Consider the following 27,904-nt stretch of genomic DNA (forward strand, 5'->3'; position numbering starts at 1 on the left):
TCTGGTAGGTTTTACACCCATGACCCATCATCTCCTTGCCTATTTGAGTGTACAACCATGCTTAATGCAACATCACATCAATATCAATTTGTTTCTACTTTCAACCTTTGCAAGATCCATGTCCTGATCAATTAAGATTGGATTGTTCGAATGCAGGGCTGGGAAATTGATTTTATGATTACTATTATCATTCATATTATGATCTATAACAAACCTGCTGCTCATTTTGTTTGCTGATCGAGTTTGCTGCTCTGTGCAGGTACCTGGATTTGGTGTGGTGAGTTTGCTAAAGGTACCCGACTATGTCCATACTTGTATTAAAACTCAAATTCCATGTTTCGGTGATCTTTTTAAATATGCCAGCAAGAAAAGAGCACGGGTGGAAGCACATTTATAATACAGTCTTACTAGTAAATAGAATAGTTTAAATAGGGACAATGCCAATAAGGCATGCGTTTCAGAGGTATGGCTTTACCAAAAGGCTTTACTCTATAGTCTATACACAACTATTTCATCCCATATTGTATGAATAAATTGTTATTATATGAGCGTGCAGTACATGAACATAGTTAGAATGTGCTGCAGATGTTAGATGTTGTATTCGTAAGGATAAGCAGACAATGTTGACACTGAGCGAACCATTTTTGAGCTTGGCAGGAGTAAGTACAGCGGATCAATTTGATCAAAGACAACCCTACTCTTCAGTCTTTACTTTTGACATGTTTTCCGGGATAGTTTATCTTATCAGTTCCGGCTTATAGTGGAAAAATGTTTACTTGACAATCTTAGCAATCGCCATTAAAATATTTGTTGGATTAAAGATGTCTGGAGGGATTTCAGAGATGTTATCAAGTGTGATATGCTTTGATCTCAGAGTAGTTAATTATCATGTCTTGTGGGATTTAAGAGGAGTGATCAAGTATTATGGAGAAAGTGCTTTGATCTAGTTGATTTGAATTAAATGCTCAGACTAGAACAGGAAAAAAACTTATCTTTAGTGTATTTTTTTATATGTGGAGATTCTCTGAACTGCTTGATTTAAGCTGAGGTTATTAAAAATTGTATGTCTACATGTACATGGTGTTTATTTGATGACTCTGTTACACTTCAGTAATTTATGTCTCTTAGCATTCATTAATAAAATAATAACGATTTGTTATCTAAATGCACTCTATGTGATGTAGACAGGAAGGTTGTTAAAATGAAGGTAAACCGAAATTGCGAATTCGAATAAACTTTGTACATGTACATGTACAGTATGCATATAAACATTTTTAGGTTCAATTCAGTTTTCCTTAGTCAGGGTTCCCAGCCCATCAGGGAAATCAGTGAAAATTATTTTACTTTTTTCCAGTCAGGGAATTTGATAAAAAAATACCTGAAATCAGGGGAAAATGCCTCAAATGAGGGAAAAATCAGGGAATTTTGATCGACCCAAAAGTCAAAAGCACGGTAGTCAGTCAGACTCTGTTATATTTTGTTGCATATCAAACAACATCCATTGAATTACTGGTTATGGTGGTTTTTTAGTGTAGCTAATTAGTTTTACATTATTATTGTTTTTATACTTGAAATGCATGTAAGTCACTGCAACAACTTAAAATACATGCAAAAGTTAGAAGGAAAAAAATCTCTGAAATCAGGGAAAAATGCCTCGAATAATGGAAAAATGGTGTGTGTTAAGGCCCTTAAAGCTGTCTGTAGAGTTACGCATGATTTTATGACAGGAACATGTTCTTATTACGTGTTTAGTCAGTTTCATCTATGTTGTATGAGAAAAAGTCACTTGTCTTGTAAGTAAATACATGCAAAACTGGGAATGGGTTTAAATAATTATCAGGAAATTTTAAAACTTCTTCAGCCTAGGGAAAAATCAGAGAATTTTGTTTTCTTGAAAAGCTGGGAACCCTGTTATGCCTACATAGGATCTATTTTGGGCATGTCTATTACTTCTTACAAAATATAGAAATACATGAATGGCAAGGACCAATTTTTGTGCCTCGGTGTGCAAACATGGAGTGGTTTTAGGTTGAATGTGTTCGATCAGGAGTATGAATAGATTGCATAGAATGAACTAGTTCAATAAATTGAGGTTGGCGAGCTAATCTCAAAGACCCACCATCCGAAGAAGAGCCAATGGACCACTTCGGAGTCAACTCATGACCTTTAAAATTACCTTTACTTTTTTTATTAGGATAGGCAAATTTCAAGGCAATGCCCGATGCATGCCTGATATAGCAGGATGCAGAAATTACAGAGACCAGACAACAACATGTAGCGTGTCAATGAAATACAGTAATTTTTTTTCATTCTACTTTGAATGCATTAGTATGCGGTTATTGTTATGTGCTTCAAAATGTTAAACACAGTTGCTTTTAGACACATTGTTGCTTTCATGTGGATCTAATGAAAAGGATAATTCAAAGGAATAGGCCCTTTATGAATAGTCAAGCCATCAAAGTTGGTGCCTATCTCATTGAATATCATACCACCTTGAGTTCAAATGACCTTCTGATCGTGTGCAAAATGAAATTACAAACTAGCTCGTCTATTGAATACACTGTAGGTCATCAATGGATGAATATTGAGAAGCACGAAACTAATTCAAAAAGGGATATGCAATATTTTAATTCAAATGAAAGAGCATAATTAGATAATATGAAAGTTTATAATTAACAAGTTCTCATTTGTTGATTTCCCAGTGCAGTGATATCTATTACAGTACTTAGAAAAATTACATAGGGAAGGCGGGGAAAGTTGAGCATAGGGGCAAGTTGAGCCACCACCCCTAGGCCAATAATGATGAGTCGGACATCGTGGTGGTGCCATGTATTGATGACCCATTGCATAACGCCTAACCCCACCACATTTTTTTTCAAATTTGAAACAAAAAGTATTTTTTTAGAGGGAAAAATACAAATTTCAGCCAAAAAAGTAAAAAGGGTGTGAAATACATGTAGATAAGTGCTTTTTACACGAACACGTCTTTAAATATAATAAAGACATTAGAACAACATTGTTAGTCCAGATATGGATCTTCATTCTTGTTGTAGTTTTTTACATGATGGATGCATAAGAAATGCGTGGATGCGAAATTATCGCATTCAGTTAGGACTGGGGTAAGTTGAGCAAACCAACAAGGGGCAAGTTGAGCTATGGTAATTGTTATGGTAATGTATATAAAAAACAAACCTTAAAAAGCCATCGATATGGAGGCAGAAAGTAGCAAATTTACATGACTGTTCTTTTCCTCTTAGAGGATGTTGGTATTTATAGAGAATAAGCGAGTGAAAAGACTTTAAATAAAAAATTGCCATGGTGGTTCTTCCCCCATACATTTTGGACATAGTTTTTGTGTCTCAACTTACCCCAGAAGGTGGCTCAACTTACCCCACAGATGGGGCAAGTTGAGCCATTTGACATCGTTTTTTTCAAAGGTGACAGTGACTTTCAGTGTGGGGGTAGAAAGTTATATATAGGTGAAAAATATTTCAGAAGGATTAGATTTTAAGGCAAGGTACTTTTTTACAAGATCATTAATCATATCAATTCTAGCATGCAAAAAGCAAAAAGTGTCACAACTTACCCTGCCTTCCCCTACATGTACTTTATTCATTGAAAAATTTGCAAGTTATATGAAGTTTGTGATGCTTATCTGTGTATTCTTCATGTTTAACTAAATTCTAACATGATGTGATAATCTTTTATGACATTTTGTACATGTGATGCTTTTGTACTGGCTTTCATTTTGCATACTACATACATGTATGTATGACCCTGACTCTTAAATGGGAAGTTCACCCTGACAAAAAGTTAATTATAAACATAGCATAAAAATGATAAAAAATTTGCCGGAGGTTTGAGAAAAATCCATCAAAGTATAAAGACATTAGCATTTAAATTATTTAAAGGAGAATGAAACTCTTGGAGCAAGTTAGCTTTTGTGAAAGCAGAAAAATCAAAGGATAAGATCAACAAAACTTTTAGTAAAATAGGACTAGCAATAAAAGAGTTATGAGCATTTGAATGTCGAGATCACTAATGCTATGGAGATCCTCCCATTGGCAATGCGACCAAGATCTGTGATGTCACACACGTACAACTCTCCCATTTGGACACTGAAAATATACCCCAAAACATCTCTTTTTGCTTATTCTAATCATATGACAAACGATTCATCAATGGTATAATGTTGTGAAACCTCTGTACTTGTCATCTCATAAAGAGAACACCTCACCTTGTGATATAGACTCTATAAAAGTGAGAATATAAGTGAAATAAGTACTAGAGTAATGAGGGAGTTGTACGTGTGTGATATCACAGATCTTGGTCGCATTGCCGATGGGAGGATCTACATGGCACTAGTGATCTCAATATTTAAATGCTCATAACTTTCTTATTATTCATTCAATCTTCCTCAAACTTTCAACAATATGTTTCTTTGATTTTTCTCTTTGATATGGATTCAGCTGGTTTCAAGGGTTTCATTCTCCTTTAATTTTTGACGTCATATGCAAAAAGCTTTCCTTCATATCGTATCACAAACAATCAATGAAAATATGAAATGCCATTTCCTCAGAAAATTGAAAATGATTTTTTCTGTAACTTCAGTATTTAGGCCTAATAGACAAATCATTTCACACCTGTTCCTAAAAAGAAAACAAAAATAAGTCACCATGAGCCATTAAAAATATAAATTTTATTTTACTTAACATATGGGGCAGCTGCTCGTTTATCACAAATCAAAAACTAATTCTGATAAAAATCAAACCGTCACCAATATATATATATATATATATTTCTGCTATTTTGACAAACTTTTCTTCAGGATGAACTTCCCCTTTAACAGAGGTTGCTAGGTAAGGTATGCCACATGTTAATGTTAATGGCTAAAAAAAATTAATGGCCACCACACTCATGTGTGATTGGAATGACACATAATTCACATTTTTTATAATTATGAAAATTGTAATTCACATTTTTTTAACCCTTTATAAAAGCTTCAGACAAGCTTTTACAGTCCATGTGCAGTGGACAAGGCACATATCCCTAAGTTGGCAGCCTTTACTGTTTTCACATTTTTCCAGTTTTCCTACAAATATTGGCTTCATAAAAATACTTTGTTTATTTTCCTTCAGTTTAGTTTCCTTCAGCAAGAAATATCCACATTGTGCTGCACTCAACCCAGGTGAGGTGAATGGGTACCTGGCAGGAATTCATTCCTTGAAATGCCGAGCGCCGGGAAGGCTGCTTGAGCTACAGCCGGGGTAATAATATCCAAGTCCTTTGGAAGCGCATAGAGGCGTTATTCATTATGTGTTATGCGCCATACAAGAACTGACTATTATTATTATTTTTTTCATTCAGATGGCATCAGCATCAGTAGACAACAAATGGCAAAAGGACGCTGCCGATCAGAACTTTGATTACATGTTCAAGCTTCTGATCATCGGTAACAGCAGCGTAGGCAAGACGTCCTTTCTCTTCCGGTACGCCGACGATTCATTCACATCAGCGTTTGTTAGCACGGTCGGAATTGATTTCAAAGTCAAGACTGTCTTCAGGCAGGATAAGAGAGTTAAACTACAAATTTGGGTAAGTGTAGCATAGCGTTTGTTTTATATAATTATGAAAGAAATAAAACTATTTGTGAAGTCATGTTAAGTTCAGTCCAAATTTGCAATCTCTAGTTCAGACCTTCTAAACTTAGTGTTTTGAACTTCCTTTTCAAGCTCTAAAGATTTATTTATATTCTACCAAAGAAAAATGCAGTCAGTTTTCTTTTTTAAACCAAGTTTGAAATATAGCTAACGTTGCACTTAACTACATGCTATAGATAAAGATCTTTGTGTTTCTTGAATCTCATTATCAAGCTCTTAAAGTTTTATTATCTTTTTACATGCTTAGGAAAACCCACAGACAGACCCAGGTCATGTTCTCATCACTCATATTCAAATTGAACTAAAGCGTTATATCACTACATGGAAAGAAAATTCTTCCTTTGTTTCTTGTGCATGTAATGTACCTCATGTTCAAGTTCTAATAAAAGTATTTTTTTTTTTACTTTAATCAAATGATGCTTGTTGGACTAGGCCTGTTTTTTGAAAGATAAGTCTACAAGTCAACAAAGAGATGAAATAAAATCATTTTTTTTGTATTTTTTTTTAATTTGAATTTATTTGAGACTAGTAACTAACATCAAACTGCAGCCAGAGATACTCATAACAAAGAAAAGGAAAACACACTTAAGAAATGGTGGTGAAACTGTCAAATTGTTTGTTAAAAGTACATATTCCTGTCATTTAATTTTCAGGATGTTTTTGTATGTGATGGAAATCAAAAACAGAATGCATATTAACAAAGATAAAGAGTGGTATGTTCCAGCAGCATTTGTCTCTTGATATAATGAATCCTACATGATGTCATTACCTCGACCAGCTGCTTCTTAATGAAATCCCTTTATTACCATTATTGATTTATTTCCGACAATCTATTCTGGTAATCTCTTTGTTCCTCATCCTCATAACGAAATGTTTAATTCTTTGTGCCATGTGAGCATATACCCTTTCAGCTTTTTACACCATGTTAACTGAATCTAATTGATAAAATGTTTTCATTGTTATGGTAATGCTCGTGGTAAATCTGCTTTGCTTGATGTGTTGGCCTCTAATAAAACTCTTTATGATTTATTTAGCCAATGGCAGAACTAACTAGGAGTTTTCTTGGTAATTGTTGCGCTACAATCATTGATACATGAAATATTCCTACATGGCCTGACTTATCAATTTTCAGATTTCACTGAAATTTAAGTAGTTTACACAAAACACACACACAAAACAAAATCCTTTGAAAACTTATTCAGTATGAATTAAAATAATTAATGTAGGCCTGCCTGTTTGTTTATTATTTCATTACATCCTTTTGGAGTATGATTTTTATTGAGTTTTTATCTCTTGAAATTTTATCAATTTCTACTTGAATGTTGGTGACAGTGTTTTCATTATTGCTTACTCAGTAAAATGATTTACACACTCCAGTCTACTATAAGAATACATGTATATCAGATATTGTTTAAACTTTAAATTAAAACATTAGTCTTCAATTTCTAATATTTAGGCCGATCACTTAAAGGTTGAAAATTATTGTTGAAATTTTAAATTCATCTGTTTAACCTTAAGTTTATATTGTAAAATGAGTTGTATTAAAATTTGTATATTTTATTTTCCCCCTTTTTTTTAATATAAAAAACTGTATATTGGTTATCACAGAGTACTATGTCTGTGTTTGTCTATAAAATTGTAATAAAAATCACTCTTCATGAAGATGCGATGGCACAGGTGTGGGATCACTGAGGTGAAACTAAGTATTCACTCATGCCATCAAGGATGATGACACCCTCTTATCATGTCAAACATTTCACATTCAGAAGGTCGCTACCTCTATACTGTCGTGTGTGAGGTAGTGCCTTTCTTGCGCTGAAATGATGGAATAGTTAATGAAGATCAGGAGGCATCTCTACAAGATTTCAATTTACTGTCCATGCTTCCAAACACATCTTTGATGCATGGACACCTTGATGTGTGAGATAGCATCTGTGTAAAGTGGTGGTACACTCTTGGAAAGGTTTTGTGAATTTACATGTATAACAAAGTTGGTAATGGTGAAATAGGTGTCTGACCAAAAATATTGACCAATATGATGGTCACGTGACCAATTATTGAGTAAAAATGCATCTGAACTTTGTTGATTTTGAAAATTTGTTAAGGTCCAGCTGACATATTAACAAACACATTATTTTGACCAAATCCCATTTTTTCCAGAGTGCATGAAGATGGCCCTAAGAACCTTAATGTCTTATCTGAATATGGGGCTTATTCAGCGAGATTGAAACACACCTAAAGAAAAATGCCATAATCGAATGCCTAGTTTGAAAGAGAGGTGAATTCCATCATATTTTATATTTTGGACCGTTGGGCAAATACCCCTCCCGGATCCCTGCCTATGTTATGATTCTACATGTTGGATTCCTTATAATCACAAGATAGGAGCCTGGATAAACAAAACCACTATTAGAAAATTGAGCAATCTCACCTACGTGCTACCTTAAAGGTCAAGTCCACCTCAGAAAAAAATTTGATTTGAATAAATAGAGAAAAATCAGACAAGCATAGTGCAGAAAATGTCATCAAAATCGGATGTAAAATAAGAAAGTTATGACATTTTAAAGTTTTGCTTATTTTTCACAAAATAGTTAAATGCACAATTTAGTCACATGCAAATGAGAGAATTGATGTCCGTCACTATTTCTTTTTTATTGTTTAAAATATACAATATTTCAATTTCTACAGATTATTTAACAACCAACTTGACTGAATCATAAAATGTTAAACAATGGTAATTCGATCCACATGTTCAGGGAGAAATAAAACTTTGTTTCACAGAACAATGAGGAGAAAATTAGAATATTTCATATAAAATATATAAGAAATAGTGAGTAGGTGATGTCATAAGTTTCCCCATTTATTTACCAACCAAAACTATTTTGTGAAATTAACTGAAACTTAAAAATGTCATAACTCTCCTATTTTACATCTGATTTTGATGAAATTTTCAGTGAACATTATGCTTATTGGATTTTTCTCTTTTTTTTTCAAACCAACTTTTTGTTAGGGTGGACTTGTCCTTTAAAGCCCTACACATATCTCGACCCCATGAAATAAAGGTTTACAGTGGATAGCAAATCTAAAAGAATGGCACTTATTGGTTCATAGCCAGTATCTTGACAAAAATGTGCATGAAACTATGATCTTGATTGGCCAATGCTATTTAGTCATTGATTATCAATCTTTGTGATAGAGAACCCTGGGGCCTGTAACACAAAGCTTAGCAATCATCGTTGAACATTTCTTTTATGATTGATTGTATTGGCTACAATGTACGATTAATATTGAAAATCAAGTGTAAGATTAATCACTAACCTTTGTGTTACGGGACCCTGGTCAATCTGCAGTAGATATGAATACATTATAGAGATGTTATTTTTCACTTTCAGGAGGAATAAAGAGTCAAAAGTTGACATTAAATATAGAAATGAATCACCTGATTAGATGATAACATTTATAAATTCAGAGAGCTACTGAACCTTCCAGAGATGGCCTTTGTATATAGTTTGCTAACAACTAAAATTATCATAAAACAGTAAACAAATTGATATATTAGTGTGGTGGTGGTTTTAATATAAAATATAATATAAAAAGGAAGTTTGTAAAATTCAATGCTTTTTCCCCTGTACAGCCAGAAATAAGAGAGTGAGCACCCATGCCCACTTTAAATACAAACACAAGGTTAATAAAAGAGAGAATATTTAAACTTATTTCTATGCATCATAAACTGGTTTAAAACTTGTATCACTGCACTTTTTCTGTTTGAGGAAGTAAAATCAAACTCTCGAGATGCATTCTGTACTTTATTGATATGTTATTGACTTTATTTAGAAACTTTGGCAAAGGGAACATTTATTGTCAGAATATAATTTACTGTCACGTGTAGGCCTACATGTTAGTTTAGCTACCATCAATATTTATGCTGGTAGGCATTTTTTTGTACATGTCAATATTTTCACTAAATGTACAATACTACAGTACATGCATGCTAGTAAACTGAAGAGCGTACTACAGTGTTAACACTCACTGCATGTAAATGTAACCACATACAAAGCCACCATATTGTGTTTATACATATAACTTCAAGCTTTTCACCATGTCATGGCCTCTCAGTTGATTGATGTTTCTCTTAACTAAATTAGTCTTACATGCCGGGTGGTTTTATGATCAGAATTAAGGGAAATACATGTAGGCACTACTGTAGTGATTTTTCCACAAGCTACTCCTTAGCACGAGTAGCGGGAGATAAATCATTGCAAGAAAACACTCCACAATTAAAACATGCAGGATTATTGATTTCAAAGACGGGAATCAGGGATGGATCCAGGATTTTCCAAAAGGGGGGGGGGCACATTTTTCCTAGGAAAATTTGAAAAAAAGCAAAAGCATGCAAGCAAGCAAAAAAAAGTTTTTAACCAAAAATTAAGGATATTTCATGCCCGAAAAAATTTCACAAGGAAAAAAAAAAGGTCTTCACCAGAAAAGGGGGGGGGGCACACTTCAGTTTTGACAGCATTTTTACATTACAAATTTTTATTTTGCTTCTCAAAAGGTGGGGGGGGGGGCACGGGCTGGCTCTGCCCCCCCCCCCCTGGTTCCGCCATTGACGGGAATTCAACATATACATGCAGATATAAAGTACAAATACATGTCAAGCATAATTCAGTCCCTTGGTCTTATAGTTTTAAGGACTGAGAGCATGACCCTACAAACTTCGAGACAGCTCTTCCACAATTCAGTCTCTTGATCAGAAATTATTATTTTTCTTAAAGTATGTCAAAAGTTCAATTAATTTCAGCCATACTTACATACTGAAGGTCTTGACCTGGGGGGTGTTTCACAAAGATTTAAGTATGACTTAAATTGCACTTACATGCCGACGCGTATCTGAAATACAACGCGCAATCTAATTGATCAATACGCAATAGTGCGCGTCCTCTTTGCATGATCTGACCAATGCGGTCATGGCTTTTATACCGCGCACAACTAGGCATTTGAGTGCGACTCTAAGTCATACTTAAATCTTTGTGAAACATCCCACAGGTCAGAGGCCTGTTTCATTTAACCTTTTTTTATAATGGCAAAAAGAAGCTGCTGAAAACTGCTTATCTAATAAAAGAGAGCCAATGGAGTAAATTAGAAAGTCGAAAGGGGCCTAAGCTTTCGATCCTAGCAGAATCTTCGTCGGAGGCAAATGTTTGTCATTTTGCCTCCGACGAAGATTCTGCTAGGATCGAAAGCTTAGGCCCCTTTTGACTTTCTTTTTTTACAATAACAACTTTGCAGTTTAGTTTAAAGCTCTTGAAACCATTCATCTGATTGATTGAAAGAAAATTTGTTACAAAAATTGTGCATTTGTTATTATGACAAGTCTTTATGAAACAGGACATTGGTCTTGACCATAGGGTCATAACTCTTGATGTTATTGACCTAGGTCAAGGTCTATTAGTCTTCATAAGCTGGTATAGTCCATTGCTCTGCTTGTGTCATGTCCTTATTAACCCCCAAAGAGGAAGTGTATTTATACTGGTACCTGGATAAAAATACTCATCTACTTTGAAAACCGTTTTTTTTTCATTGCCACCCTCATCAATTAGCCCCAAACCTGGAAAATATCATAATGAAATGATAATACATTGGAATATGTTTTCATATGCATGATCAAGTAAATTGCTTCATTATGCATATACTGGAAGCACATTCACAACAAAAAGAGTTCTGTGTTGCATGAACCAATTTGATGGTGCTGTTTTACTGACATCTGTCAAAAGCTACTGAAATTCTGACATCTGATTGGCTCAGAGCAAATATGTCAGTTGAAATAACTGACAAGATGATTCATGAAATGCTAATTTCCATGCTCAATATTCTCAAAAGCCATCTTACTGTATCAAAGTGGTCTTAGTGGTAAATTTGGATATTTCATACAGTGTTTATTTTGTCGTCTGGAGATACATTCATGGAGCTACAAAATATAATCACCAGCGTGATTTGTCCAGAACAATTCTTTAAATTGCCCTTGTTAAATTTTGTTACTAAAAATACTAGGTTTTAAATACACACCATAATTGCACATAACAGAAATAGAGAGAATGATCTCTGCTCAGAATATATTTACATGTATTTATAACAATTTCCCTCACCATTTATATTTCAGGATAATTTGTGTAATAGGATGTAACCAAGAGAGATTTGCTTGATAACCATGGTTTATGTACATTGTGTAATAGTTTACCATATCATCCAGTCACACTTTAATTGAACAATTAATTGTATTTTTTTATACTTTAGGGCAAATATAGAATATGGTATAAGCACAATTACAAATAATAAAAACATAGCAAAAAAACATAAGTAAACTTCATAAATGAACACAATTTAAGGGTCTTTTTTACCCCTGCAGAAATGGAGCAACTTTCATTCTACACAGTATAAATGATGTTTACTCTATGAACGTCACAGTAACTCTTTAACAGTTTAAACAACCATGGGTTATTCATCAATAATCAATTATTTGAAATAAAACTATGTTGTTTAAGATTTTAAACACTTGTTTATTAAAAGTTAACAACTACTGTACGGTTCATATAGTAAGCATTGTTGAACAAAAATTGTAAACATTGTTTTTACTGCGCATTAAAGAAATTCAGAGGCATAAAGTGCAATGCTCAGTTGCATTTTGAATGCAAACATTTGATCAGCAGTCCATCCTCTCTTAATATCCGTTGATGTCTGATTCATGGGGCTCTGTACTTAGTAGGGCATGACCATGTCATCAAGACCTTGTGCATGGCTACTTGAAATAATGAGAGCCACTGTCTTCTAGTGAATAATAGTGCAAAAAAATATCTGCTAAAGTCATCAACATGCATGTCCATAACCTTGTAGTTAGCTTTAAAACTGACTATGTAGATGAGGAGGAAATATGGCTTCCATGATATCATTTGTAGTCTTATTTTTTAGCAAGTATACATGTAGGTATTGTCATATGAAATGCTATTTCTTTCTCTCCAAAACTAGCAGTAAGTCAGTGACCATTAATTTATCAAATAATTTAAAGTATGTCATGACTTTCCTATTAAATTGTGCAATAATTGATAAATCTGAATCTATTATTTACTACTCTTTTAATGCAGGATTTGAGGTATTCTAGTTCTCAAAGCACAAGTATTTTACAGGCGATACACATTTTTCTACAGCAGCTTTCCTGCACTCTTTGTTTTTATTATAATGAATGCAAGGATTAAAAAAAAATGCTTGCAGGATTCCTGTATGAAAGACATGGCTCTGACTTTAAAGTTGCCTGATTTTGCATTTCAAAATGAATTTTTATGATTAATAACAATGACATTTATTTCACTCAGGTTAGCCACTGCAGTTATAACCCGGGGGGGGGGGGGGGCAGTCAAATGTATTGCTGTATGCATGCATGACCAAATCATTTCCAAACACCCTCTAAACATGTTTTTCTCTGTGTGTCTTTACACATTTTGGCCCCTAAACAGATTGTCGCCAGAATATGACCCCTAAAAAAAAAGCTTTGAAAAAAATACCCAAAACATGTTTGACCTCGCCATTGACCATTGACTAGTCTTTCAACACCTCCCTTTTTTAAAATCAGTGTTTTTGATACACTTAACGAGTGCACACGCAGCCTGCGTCCAAAACTGAAAAACACACCCCTTTAAACACGTTTTTTTGGTCATGCAGGTGTACAGCAATATATTTGACTGGCACCTCTGGGAGTTATAAATTGCTCCTCAAGCGAAATGTTGAGCGCCTTGCTAAAAGGCAAGAGGTTGCTTTGGTATGACTCTGCTGAGTTTGTTACCTTTTTAGGCTAATTCCAAGTGACTCTGCCTGAGGTGAATCTCTTGTGACCACAGAAATCCATTTGACTTGGCCAAAATCTGACTAAGGGTGTGTTCAATGTTGATTTTCCAATTTAAACAGCAACATGAATCACGATTGAAAACTCAATTCCAAAACACCAAACTCAAACATGATCAGCGGTGCACTGTTCAGTGTCGAAATTATAAAGCCGGTTATATGTTGATTATCTTTAAATTTCCCGCCTTCATTAGTGTAGCTTTAGTGCTCAGTTTGACCCATCACAAGAAAGGTCAGTTCTGGCACCTGTTTGTGTAGGCACTGCGAGAGCAAATTTAAAGACGTTTCAAAACGCAATTGTGTTCATAGCATTCACGATGCTCAAGGTCATAAATTTGAGCTGATCACGTTTACAAACGCAACATTTTCGAAGTTTTAATTTTCCTCCGAATCGTGATTTGAAAGACGTTTACTTTTACGACCGAGAATAGTGGACATTGAACACACTCTTGGAAGATGTTATTAATGCATGTCTTGTTTATATTTTGGGGGTTGTTTCAGATTTGAGTATGATTTACAGTTGCACTTTAAATGCCAATTGCGTGCGGTATAAAAGGCATGACCGCATTGGTCAGATCATGCCAAGAGGACGGGCACTACTGCGTATCAATCCAACAGATCGCGATTGCAACAGATTGCAAACCATGTACGCAATGTTCAGCATTTAAGTGCGATTTTAAGTCATACTTAAATCTTTGTGAAACACCCCCCTGGTCTGAAAAGACACTTTGAGTCAGGCAATTATTTAACTTACGGAAGGTTGACTCGTCCAGAGTCTACTGTACGACATTTAAAAATGAATTATTTTGTTTGTTTTATTATATATAGGACACAGCAGGTCAAGAGAGATACCGTACTATCACTACAGCCTACTACAGAGGGGCCATGGGCTTCATTTTAATGTACGATGTCACAAATGAAGAATCATTCAACAGTGTCCAAGATTGGTAAGTTTGCTATCATTTTGAGTCATGAAGACCCCTATCCTTGTTGGATTACATTACACATGCATCAATGTCATTGAGACTATTATCAATTGATATATTGCAGTAGCATTTGAGGTAACATTTTATTTCTGCATCTGAAAATAACGGTCACTATTTTAGTTTCATGTTTATTCATAATAGTTCATAAAAGCGTTAATTTGTATGTATGTGCTATGTCTAATGTTTAGAAGAAATAAGAAAGAGAACGGTACTATTGATCTAGAAATATGCAAATCAATCGATGAATTAATCAAGAACATTAGTCATTTATCAAGGTCACTCTTATATAGATTCAAATCGTTGATTGACAATGTGTTTCCCCCTTGTTTAGGTGTACACAAATAAAGACATATTCATGGGACAACGCCCAGGTGATTCTTGTTGGTAATAAGTGTGATATGGAAGATGAAAGGGTAATCTCAACAGAAAAGGGCAAACAACTCGCTGACCAACTTGGTAAGTAGGTTCTGTGTTTTGCATTTTATTTATTAATTTTCATTTTTAACATACAATAACAGATATTTAAAAAATAATTATAAATTATGTCATTGATACATGCAACAAAATGTACATATTCATACAACATAGTAATAGGTTTTATTTTATAACAAAGTAATTTTTTTGAATAAATGTTGAAAATGGAGGGGAATGCTGAGAAGGAAAGCTTGTAGTTTGCATTCCACTGAAAAAAGAGATCTCCTCCATTCCCCAACTTCCAATCACTCCAAAGGTCTCTTAATGTAAACTAGAGTCCCAAGATTTTTGTAATATATGAAAAAAGGGAAGAAGAAGAAATAACAGAATTCAGGGAGAACACTAAATTTTGAGAATACTTGAGCACTTGATTTGTTAAAAAGTAGTGTAATGATATTCTTTACATTGCTTACGTTTGAATTTCTTCATACAAGATATAACAAGAGAAAGGGGAATTGCAAAGATCATATAGAATATTCAATTGAAGAAGAGCACAGTTGAAGAAAAAGGATGAGGTAGAAAATGGTCAGGGTCACTTACTGAAAAGAATGGAAGTACCATTGGAAGTGATGAAAAGGATATTTTCATGAAAGAAATAATAATTTTTATTATTATTAAAAAAGGCACTGTTTCCTGAAATCATATTACCATCTCTGGCAGTGCAGTGCAGTGCATGTGCATGTATGGGTGCGAGAGGTCCCTTTTGCATATGGTATGGGAATACGCATGTGTTCGGTGTGTGGGTTAGAGTAGCTTGTGGCGAATGTGGATGGGGGATGTGTGAGACGGTTATATCATATAGGTTATAGGGCGTGCTTGCTATTGAAGAGTTTAATTTGTGAGACGGTGTTGTATAAGGTTCAGTTATGCATATTATGGTTCAATTTCAAAAATTTGGAGTAACATCGTACTGCACATTTTTTTGTACCAAATTGTTCAATTAACCAAAATATTCAATTTACCAATATGTGCCATAACAACTTTCCGTATCTCCATTTATTTGTTTTTTTTAACCAAAATTGGATTAGAAGAGAAGATATGCAATTCCTACTTAAAAACACATCCTAAACTCTAACTTTTGTTATGATGCTTGATATCATCAGAGCTTCAGATTCCAAAGAAATAATATTGAATTGAAAAACAGTGTTAATTCCAACCCCTCAAAAACCCCTGTGAAAACATACCCACTACATAATATTATGGATGCCAGTGCAAGTGTGTATATGTGTGACCGACATGTATTCATTCTAAATTGGCTCCTCTACCATGAATCAATATTTTGAAAAGCTCAGCATTCGACTCGGAGCGTGTTGTATAAGGTATAACCTACTTAATATGATATGTGCTGGAATGATGTAGATTGTGAGCGAATGAAAAGGTTATATGCAGCACGACGCCGTGTAATAAGCTTAAAACTCAGTGAGTCATAATTGCCATTTCCAAACTCATATTTCGACAGTATCGGGTTTGCGTCAGTCGTGATCATCGTAATGATTCAATCTGGCTGTAACGATTGCTATTCTAGTTTTCCTGATATTCATCCAGTTTTACCTCCTAGCTTTCTATCAGGAAAACTCTTGCTTTAGGTTTTACTTGATATAGTCAAAATATCTAATCAGTATTCTATTATGAAACATATTTTCAAGAGACCAAGTTATGAGTATTGTGTGCATTTCATTAAAACTTTGTTAGAATATTGCTACGTTTTGCTTATTGTCCATATATTACATAAAATGTCAAGGCACCATGATCAGAATGCATCTAAATACTGAAAAAAATTAGTAAAACCATAAGATAAGATTACAAAAAACAATAAGATAAGATTACAAGAAGTCTAGGGAAAGTTATTTTTAAAAGAAAATGCCCACGTCATCCAGTCTTTCCTTATTACAAAAAAGTGGAAGGATCTTTATTATTTTTCATATCAGGAAGCCCTTCTCTTTTAAAAATATGTATGCTTCTGTCATGGATAACTGGCGATAATGAAATAAAAGATATACCATATATGCCTTTAGGATGTTAGTTCATGCATCCTTTATGTGAGAGTGGGTGTTGGGAGAGCATGTTTTGTGCGATATATGCATGCTAAATGGCCTATTAGGCATCACCGGTTACATGGGTTCAAATAAGCTCTAGATAGAAAGTTTCGTCAAATGAAAACAAGGCCTCGGGCTTGGCAGGTGAAATAGAATTAGTGATGTAGGTTTAGACCTTGTGTTCCAATATAGAGCTTATGTAGTGGAAGAAGCTCTTAAAGAGCTCCAGTTCGCTGAAGGATTGTAAATTTTTAATGCATTCTACGTAAAGAGAAGGGATATTCAACAGCAGTAAAACATATAATATGGCATTGATACCTATATATGTTATGAGTGGGTGTGTTTTTCAATTGTGTAGAAGACAGGTGAAGGAGAAGAAGAGGGAAGGGGAAGGACGATGAAACATGGAAGAAACAGAAGAGGATAACAATGGGGAAAGGGGGGTGGCTAGAGGATGAGGACAATCGGAGAATAGGAAATGGAAGAGCATATATGATGAACATTTGCAATATTATGCACAATGACCGGTCTTGTACATTGTATGGATCATGGATATATAAATGATGGAAGAGGAAATAGAACTGGTATTATCCCCTCCAATTTTACAAAGAAATATATTGGATTTATGAATAAATCACAAAGAAACTTGCATGCATAATTGCAATTTGATATGTTTTATAGCAGTGTGACATTTATCTTCAATTTCCATTCCAAGTGAAAGGATTTATAATGAGAACCTGCAAAGCATCTTTTAATTGATTTTATGTTTTCTGTGATATTGTGCTTTACAGTAAGAATCCATAGTGCATAGTGAATCTAAAGGTTTGCATTGTGTGTGTGGGTGAGGGTGTATGTCGAGGTGCGCAGTGAGCGCGCGCCGGTGTGGGTGTATGTGGAGGGGCAGAGTGTGTGTGTGTGTGTGGTTGAGGGCATGTACCGGAAATGTGCTTTTGAATGTTTCTAAAGGATTGCATAGCTTTATGTGTGTGGGGTGGGGGTATATTCACATAGTTTATGTTGGTTGTTAATGTGTGTGGGTGTGGGGTATTCACATAGTGAGTGTTGTTGAGGGTGTATGTGTGGTTATGTGCATATGAATGTATCTAAAGTTTTGCATATGTGTGTGCTCCAGTATTTGTTATTGAGGCACTTCAAACACCATCTTATAAATTTTGTTATCATATATCAGAAAGCTATTTGAAGAAATTCCATCCTGCAATATTTCCTGCCTCATTCCATGCTTGACAAGTAGTTTTATACCAAAAAGAAGAAAATTTGAAGCCCCAACCTTTGAAATTTATTGTAGATTTCCCATCTAATTTTAAATTTTAGATTGCATGTTTCAATGTGTGCTCTGTATTATTTGGGAAACCATTTGATTTGACAGTAAATTTAAACTTTGAAAATGATTTATCTGTAGATTTACCTAAATGTATAAATGCAGATTAAAAAGCGAACAAAATATTTTTTACTGCCTGCAAGTAGCATTTGTACAGTTTTTCTTACAATCGTTGAATAACCTGCCTATAAAATGAAATAAGACTGGTATTCTGAAGTGCTGACAACACGACCATAACCTTTAACATTTCAATGCTAACAGCTCAAAGTGTGTTTGCCTGGCACTCCCGGGAATATTTAGAGCTACCTTTAGTCTTTTAAAAATTCCACAATTGCCATTTTACTCTTTTTTCCCCCATCATTTCTAGTACTAATGAGATCGTTGCCATGATTGATGACATTTTATACTGTAGATCAACAGAGTGAAGTGTTTTTTAGTAACATTCCGTTGGTGTTGATGAGCATGGTGGAACAGATGTTGATTACTGTATTTGTTTTTCACCCGAGGGGGGGGGGGGTATTGTCGGGTTGATAATTGTTCATGAGGGAGGAGTAAAATCCTCAGATAAATGTCTAGTGCCTCCGCACTTCTTTTGGTTGGCCAGTGATCAGATGTGAGAGCATTTTGGCTCGCCAAAACTTTTTCTGGAGCAAAGAGGTATTTCGGGGGTTTGAGCAGGGACGACATTTTAAAGGAAACCAAAATACAAGGAGAAAGTCTATCTTATAAGAAAGAATAAAATGAGAGGAGCAGTCTAAAAATTGTTTTATCAATATCAGTTACAGAATAAGCAAGTTATGGAAGTTTGAAAACTCTTGTTGTACTTTCTATGGGGATCCTCAAATTGGCGAACGTGCTCCAAAATGGCTGATTTTGTGGACAACTCTCCATTTGTTTTGTACACAAATTTTCAAATTTTCCTCATTATCTTTCTAATTGCATCTTTCCTCTTTCTGAGCACAACATATGTCATGGGAAAATATAATTCACACCACATATGTCAAGGTTAGTAGGATAATAATGTGAAATATGTCAAATAAAGGGGAAAATCTGAAAATTTGTGTATGAAACAAATGGAGAGTTGTCCACAAAATCAGCCCTTTTGAAGCAGGTTTGCCAATTTGAGGATCCCCATAGAAAGTACAACAAGACTTTTTGAACGTCCATAACTTATTTCTTAACCGATTTTGATGAATTTTTAAAAAACTTGGTCCTGTCATTTTACTCTTTCCAATAAGATTAATTCTCTTCTTGGGTTTTGGTTTCCTTTAAACTCTGGATGGGAAAGCGTAAAACATTCTTCACCATCCCCAATCCCAAGTTTATGCACGTGTTGCATATGTGTGTTCCCAGTTGCGACACTTGCAACAGAGAGGTACTTTGGCTTAAACCCAATTCTTGCCACCTTGAGGAGCTTCTGTCCAGCCTAAACGTTGCTTATGAGAAATACTTACTTCAGGTAGATTTCTGTAGATAAATGTCTTGTCAAAGAACTGAACATAGGGTTTTGCTGATATTCCGATGCTTACTATTAGTAGTCCAATAATTAGTGATGTACTGTGCTAAATAGAGTACGTTCATAAGATAAGCAAAGTAACCAATATTGTCTTTTCCATAAATTGAAAAATAAACTATGGGAAGTAACTATGCACTCAAGTCATTTGGGCTTAAATCAAAAGATAATGGAAATTTTTGTTAAAATGTGTCTACTGCCAGAGGGAAAGTGGGTAAAACATTCACCTGCGCACTATCGACATACCAGATATAGCCCAAACAGGCAATTAAGTGATGTGGAGATCACTGGCGTATCCAGGGGGGGGGGGGGGGGCACAGCCGGCCCGTGGCCCCCCTTTTTAGAAGCAAAATTAAAATTTGTAATGTAAAAATGTCGTTGAAACTAAAGTGTACCCCCCCCCCTTTGAAAGTGAAGACCTTTTTTTTTTGGCTTGTCAAATTTTTCTGGGACAAAATATTCTAAAATTTTGGTTGAAAACCTTTTTAAAATATTTTTTCTCCAATTTCTGCTTGTCAAATTTTTCCTCAGAAAAATGTGCCCCTCTTTTAGAAAATCTTGGATCCGCCCCTGGTGGAGATTATATCATCAATCATTGTACATGTATATATTATGGCCACTTAATTGATAACTATTTGTGATGCCCACACAAAAAATGGACTTAAATTAAAGTCATTAAGAAAAGGTTATGTGACACTGCATGCCATATATAGGATATTTAAGTGGCTAGGTAATCATCATCATCATGAATATATTTTTATCTGATGAAGTGTTGTGTATATTAGAATTTTTCGTTCCCTCGTGTATTATATCTCTGATCTACCCTTGAGATTTGAAGGTTTGCCATCGGTAAAGTGCTTGGCTGTGTACTGTCGGACCATAGCTCTGTCCTTCCCTTTTTCTTCACTCCCTATATACCAAAAGGTCAGCGCTGCTGAAAGGCAATAATTCCGACAAGATTGATTAATTTCATCTGCCCACGCTCTCCCCTCTTTCTCTCATCCTGTTAAGAGATCATGCGCCAGGATTAAAATTGAAGGAGAAACAGTGATAACATATATTTTTATGATTGTCGAAACAATAATGGATATATATATTTCTTTGTGGATTATCTATGACAAAAATGAAAAAAGTCTGAATAATATTTTTGGAGTTCAATTTCATCATGGAGTGCATGCTTTCATCTTACACACATCTTTGATTACATTGGCGCCGACAGCCGAAAAAATCCAATCATATTTTCTTTTTTGTATGCTATGTTATCCTAAACTACATATCTAGAATTTTAGTTCTATAGTAACACAATGATTTTATCACTGTAGGGAGAGTGCCATGGGGGGGGGGGCAGGCTATTCTAGGCAGGGCACCCCTATCATTTTTCAAGAAGTGCAAAAAAAAAGAGGAGAGAAATATGAGAAAAAATAGAGAAAAAAAGGAAGAAAAAGAAAGGTCTTCGCTATAGATATCTATTATACAGTAGAGAAAAACTGACCGTAGTCACTTTGCCACCCCCTGAAAATACCTTGGCTCCGTTCCTGCACCACTGCAATCTTTACTATCTAAATTATGTTTATTATAAAACTATTCTGTAAATAACTAGCATGTTAATGATAATCACTACGAACCTATGAAATATACTGCACATTTCAGTAATATTGTAGACTGTAAGCTTCTGTTAATATCTAGGGTCAGGTCATTTGAAAATGATGATTCATTATGATGAATTTCATTGTATTGATTGGTTTGTAAATCAATATCAGTATCCAATATCCTAATAGATGTTGAACAGTATATGACTGTATTATCCTTATTACATTGTTCTATTATTTAGTTGGTTGAATCCAAACCTTCACCTTAAGTGATATCATTGCCAAATCAAGTAATTTCAACCCAAAATATCTAGTTCTTGAGAGTGTATATTTTCATTCATTTTTGTTAGCTTTTAGACATATAACAGAATGATATAGAATTTATACTGATGACAACCCTTTCTGTACTACATGATATATTAATATAATGATTTTTAAGCATCTTTGCCTTTTGGTTCCTATGATCCTTTGCAATGAATTAATGTGCATGTCGGGTAATGTGTGTGTTGATGGCACAGAGAGCGGGAGTGAGGGTGTGTATGAACATATGTGAGCGTGTTAGGGTGTGTGCAAACGTGCAATTAGCATTTATATTAGACTGCCATCGATACCCTATGATGGATGGCAGTGTTTTTATCCATCAAATCTGTGCCCCGGGTAAATAGATAACAATAGCAAGCTCTGATTTCTTTTCTTGTCACTTTACGTTATATTACAACAGAAATATTATCTTGTATTGTTACATCCATCTGTTTACTGTTTTAATCTTACCATTAAATACCCTTTTTTGCTTGTATTAGTCTTCTTATATATATTCTTTATTGCTTCTGTATGGAAATTGAATGAAATATTGAATTCCATTTTAATGTGTTTTTTTAATATATTGAGACAGCGTATTGACAATGAGATATGGAATTGTGTAATAGAGCAGTCCAAATTTCAAAATGCTAATAAAGATGGCTTCTAATCAGAAATGTTATCTAATCATTTTTTACATTTATGGTAAGTTATTTAGAATATAGAAAAATAATTCATCCTGAATTTCGGTTCATGTTTATAGGTCTTGAATTCTTTGAGACGAGTGCGAAGGAGAACATCAACGTCAAACAGACATTCGAGAGGCTGGTCGATATCATCTGTGACAAGATGTCGGAGACCATCGACACGGACCAGACCCTCAGACCTTCCACGACCATCACGCCTACAGACCCAGGACAGCAACCAGCCAACTCATCGTGTTCATGCTAAGCAGATTGATTGGGGGTTTAGGAGGATGGGGGGAGGGGTAGGGGGCGGGAGGGAGGGTAGGGTGGGGTGTGAGGTTGGATGGGGATGGGGGAGGGAGTGGGGCAAGTGAACTGTGCAGGAATGAACGGAGAGAGAGGTTTATGAAATAGAGACGGTATATTGAAGAAATAAAGAGTTTGAAAGGTTGACGGACGTTTTAAACTTAATGTCGAGAAATGTACTAGCATGTGCTAACATGCTTTTAGCACGTGCTCGTGTTTTTAAACGGTTTATCGCAATTACACACGTCTGTAAGTATATACTGTGTGTTCCATAAGTATTGTTACCATGGTGACATGGTTCGTTGAAGACTGGAGAGACGTGAATGATATGATTTGGATAAGAGAAAGATTATAGACTTTATGATATATCTACCAGGATGTTAATAAAAAGAACAATTGAGAATGAAAGCACGAAGGCAGTCGATGGTCCGAGTTTGGGGGAACAGGAAATGAAAATCAATATGTTGTATTAATATGTATGTCTTTGCCATGAATGTAGAGAACAGTCAGTCCCATTCCCTTCTATTCCTGTCATCCTTTCAGTCATATCTTGTATTTAATACACTCATCACTTGTAGCTGCAATTCGCCACGATGACTGCATAGGATATGACCCGTCTTGGTTCCCGTTTGTATAGTGTGACTGGTGGACGATCATGAAATAGCACAACCATGCATTATAACCCTCTAAATACACACTATGGCTGTCAGTGCAGCATCGTTTCACTGCAAGGCATTGTTTATCATGGTCGTATGACAAGCAATTATCGCAGTAATTTATACATTAAAAAACATATACACTGTGTTGATTCTGCATGCATGTACACCTCTGTATTGAAAACACACTGCTAGGAAATTCATGAAATCATTTGAGATCATGTTTATTTGACTGTAATTATTTCCTGCCCATTGATGAACATGAGCAATGAAAATAATTCCTGTGTAATGTTTTTCATTTATCCTTAATCATTGTTATTGAGAAATATTAATAGCAAACTGGGTGTGAGAATTACAATTGGGTGATCCTCACTATGTAATGGTCTATGTCAGATATTTGATTGATATATTTGTTTGAAATTGTGTCTCATAACTTTATGACACGAGAAAGCTGATATGTATTCACAAATTCAAGAATTTCACTGCTGAATCTGAATATTTTATTATTTACAAAGTCTATCACTAGGCTAAAAAAACGGACACTAACCTGTGTGAAGTGCTATGCAAGCAGCCTTAATGGTTCCGAGAAGGCAGTAAATTTGCCCAAAACTATCAAAATTACTGGACAAACCAGTAACATTGCAAAGGACTGTAATACGAATAGGGTAGCACAGTACAACTCACACAGCCAAGCCAAATTAATGTTTGCGTCCACATCACCAAACGCTCTTCTGAACTTTTGTGACATTTCAAGATTCATTCCCATGAAAGAGAATGCTGCCCTGGTAAACTATTACCATGCTGACAATGCAGGGATGTTAATAGATGTAATGTGGGGTTTTATTTTGGGTGGAAAAACAGATTTTCCCTTTAAAAGACTGCTGCATTAAGAGGTGTTAAGGGATATACATATACTGGTTTGCTTGCCAAATGAATTATTTATTTTTGTCCCGACATCAGTAAAATGCCAAACGAAAAATGTATAGTGTATCTGTCTCAGAAAGGAAGAGTGAAACATAAATTAAATATGTTTCTTCTTTTGTTAATTAGAATTATTTAGAAATGTATTTATACTAATCAGGGGGTTTTAAGGTGAGTTAAAATAGTTAAACGATGGATTTATAGAGATCACAAATACTTTCATTTCCATATGGAATATTGGTGTTTGAAGTGATAGCAATATATGAATGTAATAAATTCAACCATGATGATATGAGTGTGTTTAAACTTTAGGGCAATTGTAATAGGAATGGTTGATACAGATTTCTAAATATGAATTGGTTCTTGATAGAATTCTTCAAGTTCTACCTATGCAATGACATGAAATGGGCGTAGGGGAATGAAACAGTTTGATTTCTTCTTTTTTTCAATCCTCAATCACTCATTAAAATGGAACTTTTATATATTATAGAGGCTTTTCTGTTAGATTATAAAGAAAGAGAATGTTACATTGCTAATTTATTTCTGAAAATCCATTAAGCATTGTTGGTAGTAGATGGGGTGAAATGATAAAACTGTTTCTTTCAGGGGGCTCCAGCTTGCCCAAACTACTCATAATCTCTCTATTCATCACTTCTCAAAAGTTGAGTAAAAATTCTCAGCTGCATTTGAAGTGTGAAATTTACATGGATATCCATGGAGATACATGAGACTTCTCTTGCTAATTTAAATAGGCTATTTCACTGGTATGATTACATTTTCAGTGAGTTTATGTTCTGACAGAAAAGATAATGAAAATTCAATAACTAGAAGTGAAATTATGAGTCGTAATTGATATTCTTATTGTTTAATACAGAGATGCTATATTTCTGTGACTTTAAGTAGTACTATTGCTGTGCCATACAGTGATGTGTTGAAATATGCCAGTAAAGTAATGTTATTCCATTTTGGATCTTTCAGTTGACTTTCATATTCTCACTCAGACCAAGTATCAACAACTAACATTCTTACTAAATTAATGGTTCTGCTTGCTCTTATGATGAGGATGTTTCAAATTATTTGCTGTACTGCAGAGCTTGAAGAGTATAATCATTCTGAAACAGTATGAAACGTGTTGCTATGAACAGTAATCAAAATTTCTTTGTATATTATATTGCTGGGATTTCTTTGTTTTAGTATTTTATAGTCGTGATCAGTAAAAAGCATCCCACGTGTGCTTGTACTTAAAAGCAGGTTGATGAAATGTATTTATTTAATATCTCGGTCAAGGTCGGAAGGTCTTTCTGTTATGTGTAATAACAAGTCTTTTGTGTTCTAGTTCATCGAAACCCCCTTTTCATTTCCATTACTTTGTTTAGAATATTTTCTTAGGGACCCCACCATTCTTTATTGATGTGCAATATGTCATTCATATAGGTTTAGTGATAAACACACATTCCTATGTGCATTCTTTCAATCCTTTTCCGCTTGTCATCTTCAACTTTCAGTTATACTCCGCATCTTAAATGTAGAATATTGTACATGAGAACTTGCTTGATGTGGAAGAGAACTTGCTAATCATACCCCTCTGATTTCACATTAGAGGGATATTATACATCTGTACATGTATATATAATATACATATCTTTCTATCTTCTTCCTGTTGTCATCATTAAATTTAAGCTATACGTCACAGCTTAAATGTAGAATAGTATATGTGCCAACTTGATTATTTCAAATAATAGGGTTGTGACACCTGTATACATGCATGTATAGTTTATATACACAATGAATAATACAGGTGTTTTTTCATGGGGGCCGCCATGTTTGCGGCTCTACAGGGGGGACCATTATTCAGTCTACATGCATGCCTCTTGCCGATGCGGAAGCTGTCCTTGGCGCCATTGCACTGCGCCGTTATCAGGAACTCTGCTCTGCTCTGGCTTGCATGATTAAATCATCAGCCGTTGCCATGGCAGCGATGACGTCAGCCTCGTCTCTGGAGAGAGCAAGGCTCGTAGCTACCAATGCGCCTATCGCCTGCGATATGATACTGCTAGTCTCAAATGAGCTTTATTTGGCTGCATTGCATTAAGGTGGGCAACACTTGTTCAGGGAACAGTTGCAATACTTGAGCAATATGTAACACCCTCCAAAATTGAATTCCAAGGATACGACCACAGCAAATTTTATGAGAAGGAAAACCTAAACCTAGCCTAGGCTTTTGTTGAAGAGCACTTGTGTGAAAAATAAAAACATGTAGCACAAGGTGGCTCATCTTAAAAGTGCTTTTAAAATAATGGGTTGAGGATTTATATAGGCGACAAGATCGACTGTGTAGAAAATTGTGATGCTGTCTATATATCTATAAATTTAGCACAAAGCGATATAGGTTTTTATGCTTTCTGCCATTTTCTGCATCAGTACATGATCATGAATATTCACTTTGATTCACTGTAAGAGAATTCATGATACTTTGTTGGCTTTTAAAAATAGCGCAAATTCAAGGACATGCATGACATGTAAATGGAAAGTAAACTATATTTTGTGTGTAGTATATTGCTTCACAGTTGTATACACCATTATATTACCTTTGCCATTGTTAAGGTGGTGCGCTCACATCATATCATATGCATCATGGAATTGTAATTCAACAATCAATTTAGGTTCTGTACATGCCATGAAAAGAATGAAATACTAATTTCTTTCATTTGTCAATTTATTCCTGGTATTCTCATGAAATTGAAAGTAGCACTTGTTACCGGACATGGCATGGTATATTCATTTACCCTTTGATCTCCCATTTAGTTATTTATTGTTTTATCCATTTTATTCATTGGGTTGTTCATATATTTATTTATTCATGTAGTGTCTTTATTCTAGGCCTAGATTTACACGTTTGACCTCTAATAGACCCCTATTTCATGTTAGTTCTTGATAGTATTTTTGAGATAGAATGTTGAAATTTGCAATCTTTTTGCCGTCCATTCTATATAAATGGACATGACATTGTAATAGAATATTTGTCTCTTTGTTAACCCCAATCGATGAAATAATCAATCACGATTAATAGTGATTTTAATATTTTCAAAGCAAGAAAAATGAAGGTAATTTGTATTAGATTTTTTTACCCTGCAATTCCTATAAGTATGGATAAACATCTTTGTAGCATTTGTAGTATAAACTCTGCTTTTCTCTTTATCTTTCTTATTATATGGAGATGGCTATTGCTGTAATGTAGCCACGTTAATTGAGGAAAATGCATTGATAATCGTCATGACACTGTTTTATTACTATGTTAATATTATTATTATTGTAATATGTTATTATGTTATTCTCCCTGGATCATATAGAATATGAATGACAAAACAGGTATAGCTTTTATAGACATACCCAAATTCCATTCCATATTGATGTTTGTTAACCTAAATGAATAAGTGGCGTTTGTATATTGTGGTGACAGTGAAATTATTACTATATTGTTATAACTATCAAGTAGCTATGGAGATATCGGTATATTTAATAAAAGCAACCATTATTGAAAAAAAAAA

At 34.7% G+C, this 27,904-nt stretch overlaps 1 protein-coding gene across 1 annotated transcript; it reads left to right on the forward strand.

Annotated features, from left to right (window-relative positions):
- Nucleotides 1-5,358: 5,358 nt before the first annotated feature.
- Nucleotides 5,359-27,904, forward strand: LOC135156001 (ras-related protein Rab-3-like). Its single transcript, XM_064106787.1, has 4 exons — nucleotides 5,359-5,595; nucleotides 14,382-14,500; nucleotides 14,871-14,995; nucleotides 22,551-27,904. Exons 1-4 carry the CDS (start codon nucleotides 5,368-5,370, stop codon nucleotides 22,736-22,738), a joined length of 660 nt encoding a protein of 219 aa, XP_063962857.1. The 5' UTR covers nucleotides 5,359-5,367; the 3' UTR covers nucleotides 22,739-27,904.

This window comes from Lytechinus pictus, chromosome 11 (genome assembly GCF_037042905.1).
Source record: "Lytechinus pictus isolate F3 Inbred chromosome 11, Lp3.0, whole genome shotgun sequence".
Taxonomy (NCBI): Eukaryota; Metazoa; Echinodermata; class Echinoidea; order Temnopleuroida; family Toxopneustidae; genus Lytechinus; species Lytechinus pictus.

Excerpts from the sequence above, each read along its gene's own strand:
- LOC135156001 (XM_064106787.1), top strand. The coding sequence starts at position 5,368 with ATGGCATCAGCATCAGTAGACAACAAATGGCAAAAGGACGCTGCCGAT. Across the intron at positions 14,501-14,870 it reads TTCAACAGTGTCCAAGATTG|GTGTACACAAATAAAGACAT; the intron begins GTAAGTTTGCTA and ends CCCCTTGTTTAG. Across the intron at positions 14,996-22,550 it reads ACAACTCGCTGACCAACTTG|GTCTTGAATTCTTTGAGACG; the intron begins GTAAGTAGGTTC and ends TCATGTTTATAG.